At 42.6% G+C, this 21632-nt stretch overlaps 1 protein-coding gene across 1 annotated transcript in view; it reads left to right on the forward strand.

Annotated features, from left to right (window-relative positions):
- The window catches only part of KCNJ5 (potassium inwardly rectifying channel subfamily J member 5), a 71668-nt gene extending 50996 nt beyond the window's left edge, over positions 1 to 20672 (forward strand). Inside the window, exon 4 of the mRNA XM_060787492.2 lies at positions 18676 to 20672. Coding sequence (XP_060643475.2) covers positions 18676 to 19064 — 389 coding nt within the window. The 3' untranslated portion in view covers positions 19065 to 20672. The remainder of the gene's footprint in view (positions 1 to 18675) is intronic.
- The last annotated feature ends 960 nt before the right edge of the window (positions 20673 to 21632 follow it).

A 21632-nucleotide genomic window follows, 5' to 3' on the forward strand; every position in this document is an offset into this window, starting at 1 on the left:
TTAATCCTGTTCCCATATTTGCTAATTGAGCTGGTGTCCTGTACCATTTCCAGATGAATTTCCTTTCTAATTCCTTATATTTTTCCATTTTAATTTTATTTACGCCTTGTTTTCATTCCTCAATAGATGGAGGAGTTTCAAGTGGACCATATTACGAATTCAGTTTCCTTCTGTTCTATAGACCAGTTTTTGTCCATGGCTATATGCCATGATGAAAACAATCTGAAAGGACCTTGCACTTTCAGGACACCCTGCTCCACTGAAAACCAGTTCCTCTGGAGCAGGGGTCCTCAAACTTTTTAAACAGAGGGCCAGGTCACAGTCCCTCAAACTGTTGGAGGGCCGGATTATAATTTGAAAAAAAAAATGAATGAATTCCTATGCACACTGCACATATCTTATTTGTAGTACAAAAACACTTAAAAACAATACAATAATTAAAATGAAGAACAATTTTAACAAATAAACTTATTAGTATTTCAATGGGAAATGTGGGCCTGCTTTTGGCTGATGAGATAGGATTGTTGTTGTTGTTGTTGTGTGCTTTCAAGTCATTTCAGACTTAGGTTGACCCTGAGCGAGGGCTGGGCAAATGACCTTGGAGGGCCGTATCTGGCCCTCAGGCCATAGTTTGGGGACCCCTGCTCTGGAGCAATCACAAGGAAAGGTAGTTGCTCTGGAAACTAGCTTGTAGATTCCCCCAAGATCATCTGGTTGGCCATTTCAGGAGGACTTGATGGTGTATCTTCTTGTTACATCACTGAATGCAAAACATGGAATCATCACCTTTTCTTCAACTGGAGATCCTGATACCACTGAGAGATTGATGAGATCATGGGTGGAGCCCACAAAGCTTTACACCAAGCCAATATGTGTTAGTCTTTATGGCCCCTTCCACACAGCTGACTAAAACCCCACACTTTTTGCCTTGAACTGGAATATATGGCACTGTGGACTCAGATAACCCAGGTCAAAGCAGATATTGTGGGATTTTCTGCCTTGATATTCTGGGTTATATGGCTATGTGGAAGAGCCCTAAGTCATCACAAACTATTTGGGTTTGTTTTGTTTGTTTGCTTGGTTTCATTTTTTCCTGCAAGAGATTAATATAGTTACACTTCTATACTTTCCAAGCTCTGATAGACTTCCATGTCCAAGGGACCTTCCATACAGCCCTATATCCCAGAATATCAAGACAGAAAATCCCACAACATCTGTTTTGAACGGGGCTATCTGAATCCACACTCAGATAATGTGGGATTTTCTTCCTTGATATTCTGGGATATAGGGCTGTGTGGAAGGGGCCCAAGTTGATCTGTCACCTTATAGCAAGGAGATAGGAATAATAATAATAATAATAATAATAATAATAATAATAATAATAGCCTATAAAGCCCTTAACGGTTCTGGCCCAACTGACCTGTCCAAACGCATCTCCCCTTATGAACCATCTAGGATGTTAAGATCGTCTGGGGAGGCCCAGCTCTCGACTCCGTCTGCATCATAAATATGTCTGGCGGGGACGAGAAACAGGGCCTTCTCAGTGGTGGCCCCTCGGCTATGGAATGCCCTTCCTAGGGACACTAGATCAGCCCCTTTCCTTTTGAATTTCCAAAAAAAAAAGTCAAAACCTGGCTATTCGAGCAGACGTTTGAAAAGGCAGTGTAATTAGACATAGGGATATGGAACAATTGGACTATGAGATTGGATTATGTTTTTACCTAGGAGACGAAATAATTGTTTTTACTATTGTCATGGTTTTAATTGATATGTTAATGCTTTTTAATGTTTTAATGTTTTTATGATGTTGTTGGCATTGAATTGTTGCCTTGTGAACCGCCTCGAGTCACCTATGGGCTGAGAGGGGCGGTATACAAAAGTAGCAAATAAATAAATAAATAATAACTAATAATTGCCAATTTTTTTAAAAAAATGCTTGTGCTGTTGCCTTTCTTAAACCAACCAGAAAATTGTTATGTTAGCATCCAAGGATGCTAAATTCTTCACCAGGCAAAAATGGTGGTGGTGATAATGATGATGGTGACGATGACAACATTGATGTAGGGACGAAAGGTGACATTGTACTTGCAGGACTGTCTTGCTTGTTTGGGATGTTACAAAGAGAGAATGTAAGCAAAAAAGAAATGCAAGTCACGATCAATATTAATTACAAATAACTAAAACGAATAACTTATTTTGGGCATTAGTATTAGACTGCAGTAAGGTGACTTGAGTTCAAAATCCATTTTTAGCCACAAAGCTAACGGGATGATTTCAGATGAGAATTTCCTCGTTTAGCCTGACTTGCCTCCTAGTGTTGTTCTGGGGTTAAAATAGGATGAAGAATAAATGTACATTATTTATGTTTCATGAAAGAAGCACAAGATAAACATGTAGCCATAAAAATAGCATTGTCGAGGGCTTTCATGGTCAAAATCAGTGGGTTGTTATGCTTTTTTCTGGGCTGTATGACCATGTTCCAGAAGCATTTTCTCCTGATGTTTCATCTGTATCGATGGCAGGCATCATCAGAGGTTGTGAGGATACTTGCCATAGATGCAAGTGAAATGTCAGGAGAGAATGCTTCTGGAACATGACCATACAGGCCAGACAACACACAACAACCCAAAAATGTATTTATTTATTTATTTACTTACTATAATTATACACTGCCTTTCTCAGCCTATCGGCGACTCAAGGCAGTTTACAAGAAGTCAGTACACATAATAGCAAATGCAGATTAAGCATTAAGACGATATTAAACCACAATTAAAAAAACAATAAAAGCCAACATCATTATCATCAGTGTTTCCTAGTTAAAAACGTTGTCCAAATTCAATTGTCAAGTGATTCCATCTCCTATGTCAGTTACTCTTGCCTCCGAAACATTAAGAGTGAGGGAGCCAATCTAATCTCCTTAGGGAGGGCATTCCATAGCCAAGGGGTCACCACAAAGAAGGCCCTGTCTCTCGTCTCCGCCAAACATACTTGTGATGAAGGTGGGATTGAGAGCAAGGCCTCCCCGGATGATCTTAAAGTCCTAGCTGGTTCATAAGGGAAGATGCGTTCAGACAGGTAAATTGGGCCAGAACTGTTTAGGGCTCTATAAGCTAAAGCCAGGACTTTGAATTGTGCCCGGCAACAGATGGCAGCCAGTGGAGCTGGCGCAGCAGAGGAGTTGTATGCTCCCTGCGTGCCACTCCTGTTAATAATCTGGCTGCCATCCATTGGACCATTTGAAGCTTCCGGACAGTCTTCAAAGGCAACCCCACGTAGAGCATGTTGCAATAGTCTATACGGGATGTAACCAAAGTGTGGACTATTGTGGCCAAGTCAGGCTTCCCAAGGTACGGAAGCAGCTGGCACACAAGTTTTAGTTATGCAAATGCTTCCCTGGTCACCGCCGAAACTTGGGGTCCCAGGCTCAGTGATGAGTCCAGGATCACACCCAAGCTTCGAACCTGCGTCTTCAGGGGGAGTGTAACTCCATCCAACACAGGTTGTAACCCTATGCCCTGTTTGGCCTTACGACTTACCAGGAGAACCTCTGTCTTGTCTGGATTCAGTTTCAATTTGTTCACCCTCATCCAGATCATCACAGTGGCCAAGCACCGGTTCAGCATTGCTCCTATAGAAGAAACTAGCTGTCCCCTGCCACGCATTGCTGTGGCCCAGTCTGTTGATCTGGAAAATAAAGTAACGAGAAAGTGTTGGTTTTTAATATATGTAATTTCTTAATGCTTGTGGGTAAACAGCATTTCTTGCTGTTTCTTTGTCAGTGTTGATGTGGAGAGTGTCTGGTTTGCCCACTCTGGAACATGCAAGATATCATTGTCCTTCTTTAGGGGTCCTTTTCAAGTCTAGGATACTATATCTGTGTGTGTGTAAATCATATCTATCTATCTATCTATCTATCTATCTATATCTATGACTGATGGGTCTTTGTCAGGAGGACTTTGATTATGTTTTCTTGCCCTGATGAAGGGAGTTGGATTGGATGGCCTTAAGTATTTTCTGTTGGTCATGTGGATTCTGTGTGAGAAGTTTGCCCCAATTCTGTCATTCATGGGGTTTAGAATGCTCTTTGATTGTAGATGAACTATGAATCCCAGTGACTACAACTCCCAAATGTCAAGGTCTATTTCTCCCAAACTCCATCTGTGTTCATTTTTGGAAATAAGGAATATTCATGCCAAGTGTGGTCCAGATCCATCATTGTTTGAGTCCACAGTGCTCTCTGGATGTAGGTGAACTACAACTCCAAAAGTCAAGGTCAATGCCCATCAAACCCTTCCAGTATTTTCTGTTGGTCATGGGAGTCCTGTGTGCCAAGTTTGATTCACTTCCATCATTGGTGGAATTCAGAATGCTCTCTGATTATAGGTGAACTATAAATCCCAGCAACTACAACTCCCGAATGACAAAATCAAAATTTTTTGAGTGATGGGCACTCCTTGTGTAGTGAGACATTTTGTTGCCAAATTTGGTGTGATTTCATTCATTGGTTCTTTTGTTTTTAAGGTACTCATTATGCACAGAGCATTTTTAGATAGATAGATGACTCCTGAGCTACCTGGTTGATTTTTCCTATCTGAATATTTGCAAAGCATGTTAAATACCTCAAAGCAACCTTTCACGACATGATGGTCTGCAAATGTAGTGAACTACATCTCCTGTGATGTTGATAAGACATAATGATGGCTGTAACCCAGCATGTCTGGAGGATACTAGGTTTGGGAAGAATTCTCCAAAGTGACACATCCTTAATTATAATATCCTTGTAATATAATGTCACTGATAGCGCATTAGTGATAAATTCAGAGCTATGTTAGCATCACTATGAACAGTAAATTATTACAATGAAGAGTTCAAATTCAGGGAGACATTTCAGATCTTTGATTCATCTCTTTTTAACTCTGTGTAGATTTTAAAGTTTGATGTAATGCCAGCACAGCATGATGCATGCATCGACAAACTAACTTTCAAAGGCATCCCCACAGAGGAAGATTTTGACCCTCAGGGTCTCTAGTCTAATAGCGAGTAGATGTTGAATTAAATTATGAGTAACATTAGCAGTGTTATTAATAGAAGTATTAAAAACCCAAAGCCAAACAAAGAGATCAAATTATTACATGCAAAGGATGGACTGTGAGGTCCCTTCCACACAACTGAATAAAATCCCACATTTTCTGCTTTGAACTAGAATATATGGCAGTGTGGACTCAGATAACCCAGTTTAAAGCAGATATCATGGGATTTTTCATCTTGATATTCTGGGTTATATGGCTGTGTGGAGGGGCCCTGAGTTTCACCTTTGGATTCTGCAAAACTTAGGGCCCTTCCACACAGCCCTATATCCCAGAATATCAATGCAGAAAATCCCACAATATCTGTTTTGAACTGGGTTATCTGCATCCACAGATAATGTGGGATTTCATGCCTTGATATTCTGGGATAGAGGTCTGTGTGGACTGGGTTATCTGGGGTCCCTTCTACACTATCCTTATATCCCAGGATCGGATCCCAGATTATCTGTTTATCCAAGATTATATGACAGTGGAGACTCATATAATCCAGTTCAAAGCAGATAACCAGGGATCTGATCTTGGGATATAAGGACAGTGTAGAAGGGGCCTGAGTCCACACTCAGACAATGTGGGGTTTTCTGCCCTGATATTCTGGAATATAGGGCTGTGTGGACAGGCCCTGGGTTATCTGGGGCCCCTTCTATACTATCCTTATATCCCAGGATTGGATCCCAGATTATCTGTGTATCCCAGATTATATAACAGTGGAGACTCATATAATCCAGTTCAAAACAGATAACCAGGATCCGATCTTGGGATATAAGGACAGTGTAGAAGGAGCCTGAGTCCACACTCAGACAATGTGGGGTTTTCAGCCCTGATATTTGGGATATAGGGCTGTGTGGAAGGGCCCTTATTCCCATATTCTTCAACTTTCCCAATTTGACAAGGACAGGGAGAATTAATCCCTTGGTATCCCAAATTCTCAGCTTTATTTAAAACTAGCTTGGGGACCCAGTGATGCCTGGGTTACTTGAGAAAGGCGTTGTTTGTTTTGGAAAGTTTAGTAATATTTCTGGATGTGGGGTGAACTACAACTCCTATGCAAGTGGGTCATTCTCCTCTCCCCCCCCCAAAAAAAAACCCCTCCAGTATGTTATGTTGTCCCTGGTTATTTGAAAAAGACCCTGTTAGTTTTGGGGTATTAGGTAATATCAGTTTGGTAATGTGTAGCTCTATTTCTTAGACAAAAGTCAGTCTTTCCTGTTGTTTTTTTTAATGAATGTTCCCATTAGAAAATGCATAAGGAAGTGGGTGAACTGAAATTCCCAGAATCGTGGACCAATCACCCCAAACCCCACCACTATTCAAAGTTGGCCATGTTGAGTCTGTGTGCCAGATTTGGTTCAGATCCGACATTGGTTGTGTTCCGTCTTCCAGGAGCATAGTTTGCATTACCTTTTAGTTGCATGGGATAGTGTTCCTTTGCATTTCCCCAGGGTTGCTACAGTCTCAGCTGCACTCTGAAAGTTAACAGCATTAGGGGCTAGAAAGCCAGCCTGCAGGCCCCTTTTGCAACTATTGGTTCAGAAAGTATCTCTTTGGATTTAGGGGCCGCCCTTTTTCCTGGGTTGAGATCTCCATTTTGGAAATCTCCCCTGCTTCCTTCGGTAGGAAAAGAAAGCTTCAGATGTGCTGTTGGTCAGGCAGGAAACTCTGAAAAAACCATTATAAGAACGATTGAGAACTAGATAGGAAGATTGAGATTGAGATACTATAGATTGAGTTATTTAGATAGAGAAGCTATTGAGTTATATAGATTAAGAAGCTAATTGAGATAGATATATAGAACAGCAATTGAGCAATTGAGTTATAGATAGATATTTAGTCATTGAGTATTATTGAGCATTACTTCATCTCCAAAGCTAACCTTGAGCTATAGATAGGGGAAAAACCTGCTTTTTTCTAACCATAGCAGCTCAGGCTTAGGGTGAAAAGATCCCAGGATTTTCTTCTGCCTTTTGGGGAAAAGTTACCTCAGTAACTGAAGTAAAGGAAAGAAAGATCATCTCTATTGTTTCACCAATTGACTGTTTTGTTTGTAACTTTAACAAGCTGTGCCAAGTCTGCAAGGCCTTAAAAAAATAAATATTCTGTTTTGATGTTCAAAGCCTGTAGTTGCCTCAGTTGCTGGAAATCTCAAGCTTCTAAAGAAAGACCCCCGTGGTCCACCCAGACAAAGAGAAGAGCACATCTTAGTTTTATTTTTATAGGGTCTGGGTGTGACGGCACAGGCTGCATTCAGTGCTCTCTCAATAAGAGTAAACTACAACTTCCAGATCAGAGGTCATTAACCTCCAAACCCTGTCTGTATGCACAGTTGGCCATGCTGAGTCCTTCCACTAGGTTTGGTCCAGATCCATAGTTGGCGGGGGTCAGTGCTCTCTGGATAAGGGTGAACTACAACTCCTAGAGCCAAGGACAATCACTCCCAAACCTGACCTGTATGCACAGTTGGCCGTGTCGGGTCTGTGTGCCAAGTGTGGTTCAGATCCATCGTTGGTTGGGTTGACAGTGCTCTCTGGATGTAGGTGAACTACAACTCCTCTAAATCATGGCGAATTCTTCCCAAACCTCTTATTCAGTTGCTGATCAATTCTTGTTTGCTGTGTGGCATAGGAATGGGTGGGAAAGGGTTAAGTGAGAGGCACTGGGTGGGGTCATGCAACCTTGGAGAGAAAGAGGAACCCTGGGATATTAATTCTGGATTAAAACCAGAACATCTAGGATGAAATGGTCCTCAAATGAAAGCATTCCGTGGGTAGCTGGTGTTTGCAAAAGACATTGGCAGAGGTTGGGCTACAAGTTCATGGTGCTCACTATAACCTACAATGTCAGTTGAGAGAGTGCCTTTGGTGAGTTCTCAGTACTTGGAACTATAGCCTGTTTGTGGAGGTGGGAGGCTGTCTGTGTAAGTGTACAATTTCTCCACTTGCACACATAAACACATTTCCACTTTTATTATGTGTGTATACATGGCCCATCTTGACTCTCTTCCTCCCACTTTGCCCCTTTCTCCTCAGTTTATTTTAGTTACTGGAAACTGAATTCTTATTAAAAGCGTCTACATCTTGAATGCATTCTGATGTCGCTTGGCCACACATGTCCCAGATTTCCTCTGTGAAATATTGCAGGGTACGCATCCTTCCCCTTTTAACGTTCCATTTCTGGTCTTCATTTGAATTGCTGAATAATTGTCCAGGAAAAAAAAGATAAATGGATTTGTGAGCTCCGGCCTGGGAGAATGGGTAACTTCGTCCAAGCTGGGTGCTTAATGGAGTCTGAAGCAAGCGAGGCCGCAGCTGCGTTGCTTTTCCCAGGGACATCAGGGTTGCCAAGCAGTACATCCCTATACGATTAACTCCTGAACATGGTGCTAAAAAGGAATATCCGAATGGCATTACAGAGCAATTACACATTGCTTCAGTTGTGTTGGCTCTCGGTACCCCTGGGGTTACGAGAAAGCCGCTCCGGCAGGAAGCCGGCAGAAATGCAGTGTATGAAAATGGTGAAAGCTTTCCATTGTCCCTGGCTTAATGGAATACTTACAGCGGGAGAGAACAGCAAATTGACGGTAGAGTTCCAAATCAGGATGAGGCTGTCCCTTAGGTACAGGAGCCGTTCCAAGAACTGATGGCAAAGCGAGCCTCACATGTCAGATGTCTGAGGCCTCCTCTTAGCAGGATGGAAGGGTGGTAGGCTTTTCTGCCCACGGTGTTCTGCTTATTTTAAATCTTGGCCAGAGTAGCCCAAACTGAGAGCAGGCATCTGTCATGGGATCAGAAGGACTGGGCATGCAAGGTACAATTAAAGCCACTGCCTGGAACAAAACAACTCATTGACTCATGTTGTTAGTCCTGGTCCTTTTTAGACTGACACGCCAAAGAGAAAATGAATAGTCAAGATAAGTGTGCCTCTTCTTGCTTGTGTGTTGCTTGTCAGATTTTGAAAAAAGTACCCTGCCTTGGCAATGGCTACAAATTGCAAGGTGTTCTCATCAGTATGTAAATAAATAGCATATCATCATCAATATGTAAATAAATAGCATATCATAACCATTAACTGTCCTGATTTGGCAGGGACAGTCTCCATTGATCCTCTATCAATCCCACTTTTTCAGCAGCTTTTAGGAGCCCCCAGTGGCGCAGTGGGTTAAACCCCTGTGCTGGCAGGACTGAAGACTGACAGGTCGCAGGTTCGAATCCGGGGAGAGGCGGATGAGCTCCCTCTATCAGCTCCAGCTTCTCATGCAGGGACATGAGAGAAGCCTCCCACAAGGATAATAAAACATCAAAATCATCTGGGCATCCCCCCTGGGCAATGTCCTTGCAGACAGCCAATTCTCTCACACCAGAAGTGACTTGCAGTTTCTCAAGTCGCTCCTGACACGACAAAAAAAAAGCAGCTTTTAAAATGCTCATTTTTTCCTCCCCCTTTCCTACTTTTCCTTTTTGTCCTCATTTTACTTCAATGGTAGTTTAAAGTTTGAAAGTAGTTTGGATTCAGAGGAAACATTTCTATTAGCAGATATTTGATCAGTTCTGCACGAGATTATGAAGTTCATAATTGACTTGATGTCATACACATCGACACACTCGTATCTACAACTTCATGTTGTTCATTCATTCAGTCGTTTCCGACTCTTCATGACCTCATGGACCAGCCCACACCAGGGATCCCTTTCGGCCGTCACCATCCCCAGCTCCTTCAAGGTCAATCCACTCACTTCAAGGATACCATCCATCCATCTTGCCCTTGATCAGCCCCTCTTCCTTTTTCCTTCCATTTTCCCCAGCACAATCGTCTTCTCTAAGCTTCCCTTTTTTTCTCATGATGTGGCCAAAGTACTTCATCTTGGTCTCTACTATCCTTCCCTCCAATGAGCAGTCATGCCTTATTTCCTGGAGGATGGACTGGTTAGAGTCCAAGGCACTCTCAGCACTTTCCTCCAGCACCACAGTTCAAAAGCATCTATCTTCCTTCACTCAGCCTTCCCTGTGGTCCAGCTCTCACATCCATAGGTGACTACAGGGAATACCATTGCTTTAACTATGCAGATCTTTGTTGCCAGTGTGATGTCTCTACTCTTCACTATTTTATTTTCTTTTATTATTTTTTATTTTCACTATTTTACAACTTCATAGAATCATAGAGTTGGAAGAGACCTCATGGGCTGACCCATGAGAGCCATGTGAGCCCAAAAGTGGCAGGTTAAAACCCAGAATCTCAGCCAGTGGCTGATACAGGATGAGAAACTCCCCCCCCCCCCCCCGGGGTATGCAGAAGGCTGGGTGACTTAGAATCGTAGAATCATAGAGTTGGAAGAGACCTCATGGGCCAACGAGTCCAACCCCCTGCCAAGAAGTAGAAGAATTGCATTCAAAGCACCCCTGACAGATGGCCATCCAGCCTCTGTTTAAAAGCTTCCAAAGAAGGAGCCTCCACCACACTCCAGGGCAGAAGGTTCCACTGATAAACAGCTCTCACAGTTAGGAAGTTCTTCCTAATGTTCAGATGGATCTCCTTTCTTGTAGTTGAAGCCATTGTTCCGTGTCCTAGTCTCCAGGGCAGCAGAAAACAAGTTCACTCCCTCTTCCCTATGACTTCCTCTCATTTATACATGGCTGTCATGTCTCCTCTCAGCCTTCTCTTCTTCAGGCTAAACATGCCCAGCTCTTTAAGCCACTCCTCATAGAGCTTGTTCTCCAGACCCTTGATCATTTGAGTCACCCTCCTCTGGACTAATTCCAGCTTGTCAATATCTTGTCAATATCTCCCTTCAATTGTAGTGTCCAGAATTTGTAACAACTTCATCACAATAGAGCAGAGGTCCTCAAACTATGGCTCGGGGCCAGATATGGCCCTCCAAGGTCATTTACCCGGCCCTCACTCAGGGTCAACCTAAGTCTGAAACGACTTGAAAGCACACAACAACAACAACAACAACAACAACAACAATCCTAACTCACCAGCCAAAAGCAGACCCACTCTTCCCATTGAAATTCTGATAAGTTTATATTTGTTAAAATTGTTCTTCATTTTAATTATTGTATTGTTTTTAAGTGTTTTTTTGCACTACAAAAAAGATATGTGCATAGGAATTCATTCATGGTTTTTTTTCCCAAATTATAATCTGGCCCTCCAACAGTTTGAGGGACTGTGACCTGGCTCTCTGTTTAAAAAGTTTGAGGACCCCTGCAATAGAGAATGAATCCACTTGAAATCTGGTTTCTGCCTCTTGCAAAATTCTGGGGTTTGTAGTTTAGTGAGACTGTTAAAGGTTCCTCCCTAAATTACAAACCCCAGAATTTTGCAAGAGGCAGAATTTAAAGTGGATTCATTCTTTAGTGTGATGAGGTCCTCAATGCCCTCCAACTGTCTGAATTTGGCAGGTATGGTTCTGATTAATCCTCCACCTTCTGTTTTTTTTAGTGCCTTTTAAAATTTTCCATGTTTCTCTCTCCTCACACTTTATTCCTTCATTCTCAACTTCAGTTGCTCAAATTGAGTCCAATTCATTCAGCAGGGGAAGAGAGGAGAAGGGAAATGTTGCCCTTCCCAGTAGGCTCAGGGAAAAACAAACTATTGCAGCTTCTCCCAGCTTGTGGATTCTTCCTTTTACCACTTTGAATCCATTCATATGTTGCATAGTACCTTATATCCCAGTTTTTATATGGCTAATGTCATGTGCGGGACAGGGTTATGAATGCGTGAATCAACACAATTCCTCCAGGTTCCTCATTAGCTCGGAGCCCAGTGTTGCAGAGACACAGAACAGTTTGATTTCTTCTGTCCCACAGTCACTTGCAAATCTCTTGATGTTCCTGGTTGCTTGTGCTTTATTAAAGCAACAACAAAAAGAATCAGACTGTTAGTATCACTGATGCAGGGCTGAAATCGGCGTGGACTTGAAGGCTTTTGTGCTGCTGTCTGGTGTACTTTGTATATATTATCCATTCACTTAATTAATTTCTATGCCACCTCTCCTAAAATAGGTCAAACACTGTAGAAGTGGCTCCTATTTTTGGAACTATCCCAGAGTCCTGAGCATGTTAATCTGGCCTTTTAATACATGTAGGTGGTATTTTTACATTTTGGGTGATGCCTAAATAATTAGGCTAGTCCTCACTTGGTGCTCTGCCATGACCAGAAATATATCTCTATCTCCCATACAACCCAGATAAGTAGCAAAGCTATCCATCATTGTGACACTGGGAAGGCAGGGAGGTATTTTAATTGCTTGCTGCGTTTCCTGAACCAGCATGTCAGCTTTTTCCTTCTTTGATTTGTTTTCTATTCATTCATTCATCCTATGGTCAGGGATGGGGAAAGTTGTAATCAAAACATGTAGTCCTGTCCTTCCCAATTTGTACAACTCTTGTGGATATGCAATCTTTTCTTCCGAAGAGAGTTTGAATAATGCATTATGATATGTTCTCTTTTTTTAAACAAACAAACAAACCTTGTATTCATTCTTTGCTCTGTGCTTCTAAAGCAATGGTTCCCAACCTTTTTTTTTTACCAGGGACCACATGACCAGGGACCACTCCCCAACATTAATACCAAAAAGATTACGGATCGGTTTTGTTCAACTTTAGATTTGGTTTGGATATTTGGGGCGCTGATTCAAAAAATGCATTGGATAGACCACATCAGCTCTAGACTCTGATACAGAACAGATGCCATCCAGTAGTTGCCATCTACTTGCCCACAGAAAACTATATTTAATAATCTAGAGCTATGTTATTTGTCGTGTCAGGGCAACCGGTCAATTATATTACATTTCTAACAGAACAAAGCAAACAAAGAGACAAAATACAAAATTTGTGAGTTTGGTAGTTGATTAAATGTCCTTTGACCAGTATCTGGCCACTTGGAGTGCTTCTGGTGTTGCTGCAAGAAGGTCCTCCATTGTGCATGTGGCAGGGCTCAGGTTGTATTGAAGCAGGTGGTCAGTGGTTTGCTCCTCTCCACACTCGCATGTCGAGGATTCCACTTTGTAGCCCCATTTCTGAAGGTTGGCTCTGCATATTGTGGTGCCAGAGCGCAATCTGTTCAGCGCCTTCCAAGTTGCCCAGTCCTCTGTCTGCCCAGGGGGGAGTCTCTTATTTGGTATCAGCCATTGATTGAGGTTCTGGGTTTGAGCCTGCCACTTTTGGACTCTCGCTTGCTGAGGTGTTCCAGCGAGTGTCTCTGTAGATCTTAGAAAACTATTTCTAGATTTAAGTTGTTGACGTGCTGGCTGATACCCAAACAGCGGATGAGCTGGGGATGTCTCTGCCTTGGTCCTTTCACTATTGGCTGCTACTTCCCGGTTGATGTCAGGTGGTGCAATACCGGCTAAGCAGTGTAATTTGTAATTTGTCTGTAGGGTGCAGAGCTGATGTGGTAGCAGTAATCTAGAGCTGATGTGGTAGTAGTAATCCCTCCTGAATTTCCGGAAAAAAAGAAAAGTCCTGGCTCTTTGAGCAAGTTTTTGAGAATGCAGTGGAATAGATAACATGGAACTATGAATGATGAACATGGAATGGCCCAATGACGTTACTGGATAATGTTTTTACAAGATGCCACCGATGATTATATGCTTTAACGGTTTTTATTTATGTTTTATATTGTAATGTTGATTGTTTTTAATGGCACTTTCATGAATGCCTGTCATTTAATTGTGCCAATCTGTAACTCACCTTGCATCGCCATATAGCTGAGAAAGGCGGTCTCTAAATATAATAAATACATAAATAGTAATCTTCTATGGATAGTTAGACTCTTCCCTCCCAACATTCCCATTGCCTCAGCACTATAAGAGAGTTTTGCTCTCATTGCCACATGTTTCAAGGCAACAGTGTAGTAATGGTGAAACTGCAAACCATATTATTATTCTTGCAGACCACTGGTGGTCCACAAACCACAGGTTGGGACCCACTGTTCTAAATTGTATGTTAAAGAGTATGTTCATTGAATTCAGCTATGTTGGAGGAACAAAGAAGAAGAAAGAATTAATTTGACAAAGGCAGAAAGCAGAAAAGCAATCCATGAAGTGAATCTTCCTTGCATCTGATTAAGTGCCATGGCTTCTTTCCATGAGCCACTCATGAACTGAGTAGGAGGGTGGTCCCAAATTTCAGCATGATGGTCCTCTTCCATAGAACACCATGGATTCCTTTTGCACCATTCTTAAAATATGTCAACCAAACATGTAGCTTTTGAAGTGGCAGAGTTGCATTTCTTTAAAAGTTGTCTCGGAACTGTAAGCCTTTAAATTACATATAGGGACAGCTCAAGGTGTTTTTCTGCCCAAGTGAAATAAAATAACATAGCATCCCATTTCGTGCACAGAAGCTTACTAAGAAGCCACTGAGTTTAGACCACTATCCTCCATGTCTGAAATCTTTGCACATGGTTTCCATTCTTAAGATCATCTGGGGAGGCTCTGCTCCCAATCCCGTCTGCCTCACAAGTGCGGTTGGCAGAGATGAAGGACAGGGCCTCCTCAGTGGTGGCCCCCTGGCTATGGGGCCCCCTTCCCAGGGATATTAGATCGGCCCCCTCCCTCCTGACTTTCTGAAAAAAAATAAAGACCTGGCTCTTTGAGCAAGCTTTTGAGAATGCAGCGGAATACATAACACAGAACTATGAATGATGAACATGGAATGACCAGACAACATTACTGGATAATGTTTTTAACAAGATGACACCAATGATTATATGCTTTAACGGTTTTTATTTATGTTTTATATTGTAATGTTGATTGTTTTTAATGGCACTTTAATGAATGCCTGACATCTAATTGTGCCAATCTGTAACTTGCCTTGAGTCGCCGTATGACTGAAAAAGGCGGGCTATAAATATCATAAATAAATAAATGCTTCTCTGATCCTCTCTTGCCCCATAGCAGCAACAGCTGAAAAGTTTTCCTTAAACTGAGTTGCTAAGATATAACGATCCAGGAGTAGTTCAGAGCATATTTTTGGGTAGGAGAACTTGTGAATGTGACTCTGGTTCCACTCACAAATTCCTAAGCTGGGCATGTGCTCAAAATGGACCCTGTTCCTTTATTCTTAGTATGCTCTCTAACTGTCCCAATTTAGCAGGGACAGTCCTGATCAATCCTCTTACCATCTCACTTTTGTAGTTGCAGTTTACCTCTTCTATTACTATTTTCCCCTTTGTATTCAACTAAAAAAGAGTGAAAAGTGAGAGGGGAAGAACCAGAGGAGGCCCTAGGTAATTTTCAACGGTAAGCAAACAGTATTTTGGCACCCCCCCCCCCCCACACAACCAATCATTGATATATATTTTCTGTTCGTCGTGGGAGTTTTGTGTGCCATATTTGGTTCAATTCCATCATTGGTGGAGTTCAGAATGCTCTTTGATTGTAGGTGAACTATACATCCCAGTAACTACAACTCACATATGTCAAGGTCTATTTTCCCCCAAGAGCGCCTCAAGAGCGCCCCTGGGCAAAATCAAGTATACTGCAAATGCTTACTTTGCGTAATGGGTTGAGTCACCCCTGGGTAGCACCTTGTCCTAAATTCATTCTGTTCTCCAGCAGATATCAAAGACCAATGGAGATGGGCCCAAGGTCAGGACCTGAGGCCAATGCACCACCACCCTTTACACCATCTTATAGGCCTGATGAGTGAAGTTTACACCAATCTAGTTGAGGCAACAATGTTATTACAGTCATATTAGAATGAGGATTCTTTCCTGATCTACTGAGGAGAAGGACCTTCCTTCCTTGCCAAGCTCGCTGCTTCCTGAGCAGGGCCCACTCGCCCTGTTCCGAACATTCTGGATTTCCTTTCCTCCTCCGGCACAATGTTTTTTGTAGCAGCCTCTGCTCTTTGCTGAAAGCCAGAATGGCATGACTAACGCTGTTCTTGTTGATTCTGTCTGCCCAGAAGCCGGCTGTAGCGGAAGTCTTCGCTGACAGCCAGCTGAAGAGATTTCCAGCCCTGCTTCAGCTAGAGAAAAGTGTGGCTGCTTATTTTTTTATTGTTATGTATCATCCTGTCTCCTTCTCATCTTGAGAAGAGGCTTTGTCTTCCACTATACAGAAATGTATAGTGGGGGTCATGCAGCCCTCCAGATTTTTGGTCGTGTCAGGAGTGACCTGAGAAATTGCAAGTCGCTCCTGTTGTGAGAGAATTGGCCGTCTAGAAGGACATTGCCCAGGGAATGCCCGGATGATTTTGATGTTTTATCATCCTTGTGGAAGGCTTCTCTCATGTCCCCGCATGAGGAGCTGGAGCTGATAGAGGGAGCTCATCCGCCTCTCCCCGGATTCGAACCTGCGATCTGTCAGTCCTCAGTCTTGCCGGCACAGGGCTTTAACCCACTGCGCCACTGGGGGCTCCTCCAGATGTCAGATCACAACCCCCATCAGTCCTATCGACTACAGGCAGTGGTGAGGAATGCTGGGAGTGCCGGTCCAAAAGCCTCTAAAGAGCCACTCATGTCCCTTGGTGTGGAATAAAAGGATGGAAGGTGTTTAGTGGAACGTCACTTAAGGTTTCAGCAAGATACCATGTGGAGTGTGATTTGAACTATCGTATTCCCCAGAATAGAGGAAATGTTGCCCATCTAGGGCAAAAAATAATATTCAAATATTTTCCTGAAACAATATGTTTTTCAAGTGTCAGAAAACAATGCCCGGCAGAATCATGATTCAGAATTTATTCCCTGCAAAAAAAATGTGTGTGTGTATGTTTGCACTGAAAACAGCCTTTTCTTTACAGAGAATCAGCTGGCAGATGAGGGTTCTGTTGCCGGAAGGGCATTTCTTTTGGCAGCGCATAGTTGCATTATGGTTACCCTGTTAATCTTTGCTGTCAAAAGGTTTTATCAACATACACTGACAATACGAAACACATTTCAAACCAAGAGTGGTCAGCTTCAACGGATCCAATATTCTTCTCCTGATATCATCAAGCAGTCTAATGGACAGCTAAAAGTGACATTTTCCTCTCATTATAACACCTAGACTTGGCCAGAAATTCATTTTTAGTTTGGAATAATTGGGTTTTAAAATGGTCATCAAGTGTCCAAAGAATAGGGCCAGCCAAAAGGTTTCTGTCATCAGTTTGAAAGGAGTATGTGGATATGTGCATCGATACAGATATAGAATATAAATGTGCACATATATACATATGTACATTTTTCAAATTCGGTTTTGCCTTGTGTGGCACAATTCAAAGTACTGGCTTTAGCCTATAAAGCCCTAAATGGTTCCAGACCAGCTTACCTATCCTAACGTATCTCTCTTTATGAACCATCTAGGGCACTAAGATCTTCTGGGGAGGCCCTCCTCTCAGTCCCACCTTCCTCACAAATGTGTTTGGTGGGGACAAGAGACAGGGCCTTCTCAGTGGTGGTCCCTCAACTGTGGAACGCCCTTCCCAGGGATATAAGATTGCCCCCCTCCCTCTTGACTTCTCAAAGAAAGGTTAAAACCTGACTTTTTGAGCAGGCTTTTGCTAATCCAGCATAATTACACAAAATCATGGAACAACCTGATGATGCATTTGAATAACGATTTTGACAAGAAGACACTCACAATATTGTTTTTATGGCTTTGTATTGTTTTTATATTTGTATGGTTTTTATATTTTTATATTTTATGCTAATGTTTTTGTGTACGAACCCACACAATCTCTTCGTTCATCTGGAGAGGCCCTGCTCACGACCCCACCTGCATCACAAGCATGATTGATGGGGACGAGGGATAGGGCTTTCTCAGTGGTGGCCCCGCGACTCTGGAACTCTCTCTCTAAGGACATCAGGCAGGCCCCGTCGCTAGCAATTTTTAGGAGGAGCTTGAAAACGTGGTTGCTCCAGTGTGCCTCCCCAGAATAAGGAAACTCCTAGCATTATGTCCCCAACGCATTTTATCAGAGATCCAGGATATCTGCATGCCCATCCCCCTTCAAACACCTCACCTGATCATGCCCAGCACTTTTTAATTTTAATTATTACATTTGGCCCTGTCATTGATTTTAATTGCATAATTGTGTGTTGTTAATGTTATTGCCTTGTTTTTTGAGTTATTTTGCTGTTTGTTGTTGTTGCTGTTTTTACTATTGTATTTGGGCTCAGCCTCTTGTAAGCTGCACTGAGTCCTTCGGGAGATGGTAGCGGGGTACAAATAAAGGATAATAATAATAATAATAATAATAATAATAATAATAATAATGTTTTTAACAGTATTGTTGCCAACTGTGAACTGCCCTGAGTCGCCTTCGGGCTGAGAAGGGCGGTATAAATATGGTAAATAAATACATAATTTTGTGTGTATATTTATGTGTTTGCAAGAAAAGACATGGCTAGTTCATTGGATACTTTTGGGTTCAACATAAGATTCATTCACACACACACACACACACACACACTATTTTTTTAAAGATAGTTTATTAAGCAAAGCCTCTTTTCATGTCCCGGTGCACTCAGATATGGCAGTGACATTGAAGTGCTTTTAAACTCTAAAAGGAGGGAGCTGCAGCTGAGCATTACAAGATGCTATCCATGTAATGTCTTTGCGTGTTCATCACACCCAGTGAACACCCCTCTGCTCTTTCTCTCCCTCTAGGAATGACCTGCCAGGCTCGGAGCTCCTACATGGATACCGAAGTGCTCTGGGGACACCGCTTCACCCCTGTGCTCACCCTGGAGAAGGACTTCTACGAAGTCGACTACAACAGCTTCCACAACACCTACGAAACCAACACCCCCTCATGCTGTGCCAAAGAACTGGCTGAGTCTTTCCGGGAGGGGCGGCTCCTCAGCCACCCCTCCAATGCCAACCTGCTGAGTGCGGTGGAGTCAGAGAAGGAGACAGAGTGTGAGGAGAAGGAAGACCAGGATGAGGAGAAAGACAATGGATGCCAAGATGCAAGCAAAGTTGACAGCCAGGAGCCCATTGAGTTGAATGGAGCCAACGGGACAGCAGGAGAGGTGAAGGACAACTTGTTCTTATAATGCAATGACCTTTTTACTGAACTTTAGGAAATTCAGGTGCACCGTGGAGGGGGCACAGAGGGAGAATGCAGGACTAAACGTTATGGGACTATGTTGCCATCCTGAGTGATGTACCTTCACTCAGATGGGCCCCTCCAGATATTTGGGCTTCTCCCTCCATTATGAAAAATGGGGGGCATTACTACAGGGACTGACTCATCAATCCGAGATCCATGGACATGAAAACAAGTACTAATGTAAGATGTATTATGATAATGATAATTAATATTGGGATTTCACTGTTATTTTCTTGGACTGTCTCTGTTCAGGAAGATGGGGCATCTATTTTAAAACTCCTTGTCCAGTGAAAGGAATGTAACTCTGAACCTTTTCCTTCTTAATTCAGTGCATTGGAGACACTACTTAATTTGAGAGAGAGAGAACGAGAAAGCGAGTCATAAGGAAGGAGACGGGCTGTGTTCCATCAATTCGTTTTTTGTAACTTCCTCTGTGTAATAGTATGTACTCTGGCTTTTTTGCCTTTGGGATCTTATCTACTGTGCTTTCCCTCAAGACAGGCAGAAATATACCTGAATAGGAAATGGAATATCACCCTCATAAATGAAACCATGGTCCATGAAGAATGGGGATGACGAAGGTTATAAGATAACATAGAATCATAGAATCATAGAGTTGGAAGAGACCTCATGGGCCATCCAGTCCAATCCCATTCTGCCAAGAAGCAGGAATATTGCATTCAAAGCACCCCTGACAGATGGCCATCCAGCCTCTGTTTAAAAGCTTCCATCACACTCCGGGGCAGAGAGTTCCACTGCTGAACGGCTCTCACAGTCAGGAAGTTCTTCCTCATGTTCAGATGGAATCTCCTTTCTTGTAGTTTGAAGCCATTGTTCCGCATCCTAGTCTCCAGGGAAGCTTGCTCCCTCCTCCCTGTGACTTCCTCTCACATATTTATACATGGCTATCATATCTCCTCTCAGCCTTCTCTTCTGAAGGCTAAACATGCCCAGCTCCTTAAGCCGCTCCTCATAGGGCTTGTTCTCCAGACCCTTGATCATTTTAGTCGCCCTCTTCTGGACACATTCCAGCTTGTGAATATCTCTCTTCAATTATGGTGCCCCGAATTGGACACAATATTCCAGGTGTGGTCTAACCAAGGCGGAATAGAGGGGTAGCTTTACTTCCCTAGATCTAGACACTATACTCCTATTGATGCAGGCCAAAATCCCATTGGCTTTTTTGCCACCACATCACATTGTTGGGTCATGTTTAACTTGTTGATCACGAGGACTCCAAGATCTTTTTCACACATTCTGCTCTCGAGCCAGGCATCCCCCATGACTGGAGGCAGGGCACTGGGTTGAGGAAAGATGTTGTATGGCTTCTGTAAAGAGTAATGCCAGCCAGAAAGCTTCTGCCCTCAATTCGACAATCCAACTAACCATGGATAGTTAGATAGTTTAGATCTTATCTTATCCTGCAGCCATTTTGTACATCATATGGTAACCGCCAGTTCATAACACTGACTATACGAGGGGTATTTTTTAAGTAAGGTCCGTTTTGTTGTAGACACTAGTAGTTCGCGCGCATACCGCAACGAGCGCATGTGTTGTGTACCGGCATGCCTTGGGAACAACTGTGCTCAGTTTCCACTCTGTAGCTCACCTGTACAGTTCTGTTCTATGCTTTAAAAATGTTTAAGACTATCAACTCACCCGCTGCATGTGATACAGTTTTTGTCAGCAAAGAACCTGAGTGGTCCTCATCATGGACGTTGTCACGGCCATCTTTGAATTGTCATACCCACTTACGCACTTTGCTTTCACTCATAACAGTATCACCGTACACTTCACAAATCTGTCGATGAATTTCTGCAGCAGGCAGGTTCCTTGCTGACAAAAACCGTATCACTGAGCGAACCTCACATGCGGAGGGTGAGTTGATAGTCTTATACATTTTTAAAGCACAGAACAGAACTGTACAGGTTAGCTACAGAGTGGAAACTGAGCACAGTTGTTCCCGAGGCATGCCGGTACACGACGCATGCGCTCGTTGCGGTATGCACGCGAACTACTAGTGTCTACAACAAAACGGACCTTACTTTAAAAATACCACTCGTACATTGAATGAAGCCAAAGCTGTGAAATCTAAGTGAATTTTGGCTTGGAAGGTATTGAGTACAATTTCATATATACAAGCATTCCCCAAGTTACAAACGCCTCACTTACAAATGACTTATAGTAAAGAATGGGGTTGAGACAACAGGAAGTGAGAGAAATCTAACCCTCAGAAGGGAAATTCACTCATGAAAGAGTTGTTATCACAGGAAAAAGGTGTCTCCATTGAAGCTTCATCACCAATCCTTGTTTCCACAACAAGCCAAATTTTTCAAAATCCAATTATCACAGGGATGGAAAGTGAGGTGAAATCTGAACAGGGGCACCAACAGGCTGGAGTTGCACTTTAAAATGTATGTGTTTTGACTTACAAACAAATTCAACTTAAGAACAAACCTATAGAACTTATCTTGTTCATAATTTTAGGATTGCTTGTACTTCCGTTTATATA

The sequence above is a fragment of the Anolis sagrei genome, chromosome 7, assembly GCF_037176765.1.
Source record: "Anolis sagrei isolate rAnoSag1 chromosome 7, rAnoSag1.mat, whole genome shotgun sequence".
NCBI classification, from domain to species: Eukaryota; Metazoa; Chordata; class Lepidosauria; order Squamata; family Dactyloidae; genus Anolis; species Anolis sagrei.